Genomic DNA, 1,435 nt, shown 5'->3' with positions numbered 1-1,435 from the left:
CATTAGCACCTCTAGTAATATATTTACTGAGAAAAATGGTGACGTGTTCAATACTTATTTTACCTGCTGTATATCTGGAGCACTTCCAACATCTCTTTGATGTTTTTTTTTTCTCTCCTCTTTCCCTCTCCAGATCCTTCTGGATGCTAACAGCATTCAGCTGGGAAGCCTCCCGCTCGGCATTTACACCGCGTCCACCAGTCAGGCCCCGGGGGACCAGTCGGCCTACGAGGTGTGCGTCTGCCCCAGCGGCAAGATCTACCTCTCCCCCGCCGAGAGCGTCTCCTCCTGCCAGGCCGTGAGCAACATCTGCCTGTGGAGCTGACGTGGCAGTGGGACGGCTCGGCCGTCTCTGCTCTGCAATCTGAGATAGGACTGAAGTGGTCGGCGCTTCAACTCGGAGCAGAATAGAGGCCCGGGACTCGAGCGTCTGAAGATGAGAGCGATCGCTGAGATCAGAAATATCTCTAACCACAGCCTTCGGATCAGAGGACGCAACTTTTTTATTTTTCTACTTTTAGGTTCCAGACAGCTGATGCAGACGTTTTGCAACGACGACGACGACGTGCCTTCAGCTTTAAATGAGATTTAGAAATCGGCTGTAATTGTATAAAAAYGAAGCACAAAACAAATGTTTCAGCAATATTTGAAGCTGTTTGGTGTGAAATTAAACATGTCCACACTGTTGCGTGATTTACTGCAAGTTTATATGAAAAGTGATGGTAAAAACTCTGCCTCCTATTTACCGTTAGACTCGGGATGAAGTCTGTTTATCTGCATTTAAAGCAAAGTTAGGATTCAAACATCCAGGAAGTAAAACTCATCTAAAGCTCCTGGTCGGCCTCAAAAATGTCTATTTTTAGGTTTGTCCTATTTTAGTTTTCACCAGTAAGTTTAGGATGTTTCTTTAGAAAACATCCAAACTCATTCCAGTCGTGTTTACCGGAGCCCTCTCCTTTAACCGCCCGCCGGTTCCTCTTTCATGATAACCTCCCCCCCCTCGCAGAGTGCCAACCCTGCTGCTTCTGGAGGCACAGATCCTGTCTGGAGCCCCTGCGATACCAGGAGGCTGGCCTTGTCTCGGACCTCCAGCTGGGAGCGAGGCGGGTTGCCGTGTTCCATGAGACCCTGCTGGAGAGAGAGAGAGAGAGAGAGACCTCACTTTCCCACATCATGGCCCTCCATCATCCACCAATCGGCTGCCTCGGCCTCAGATCAGCTCGTTTGGTAAGAAGCATCTTTATTTTACCCTGAAGGGACCCTTCAGATGCAGACCCCCATGTTTTGCCTCTGACCTAACACAGTCTGTGCTGAAAGCTGAGCCTCGTTTTTTAATGTGTTAGAGAYGAACCAGTTTAGTTTTATTTTTTCTCATGACTTTATTGCTTCCYTCATATCCTCTCTGTACACAAGAACAAAGCTGTCGATGCCCTTT

At 48.1% G+C, this 1,435-nt stretch overlaps 1 protein-coding gene across 1 annotated transcript in view; it reads left to right on the top strand.

Annotated features, from left to right (window-relative positions):
• The window catches only part of LOC106537111 (zeta-sarcoglycan), a gene marked incomplete at its 5' end in the record, with an annotated part of 3,301 nt that extends 2,608 nt beyond the window's left edge, over positions 1-693 (top strand). The window contains 1 exon segment of the mRNA XM_014034480.1: positions 134-693. Within this exon segment, the coding sequence (XP_013889934.1) occupies positions 134-325 (192 nt within the window).
• Between the last annotated feature and the right edge of the window lie 742 nt (positions 694-1,435).

This window comes from Austrofundulus limnaeus, unplaced genomic scaffold, assembly GCF_001266775.1.
Source record: "Austrofundulus limnaeus strain Quisiro unplaced genomic scaffold, Austrofundulus_limnaeus-1.0 Scaffold2135, whole genome shotgun sequence".
Lineage (NCBI taxonomy): Eukaryota > Metazoa > Chordata > Actinopteri > Cyprinodontiformes > Rivulidae > Austrofundulus > Austrofundulus limnaeus.
Note: the sequence above shows the minus strand (reverse complement) of the source record. Positions and strands in the feature narration are given on the sequence as shown.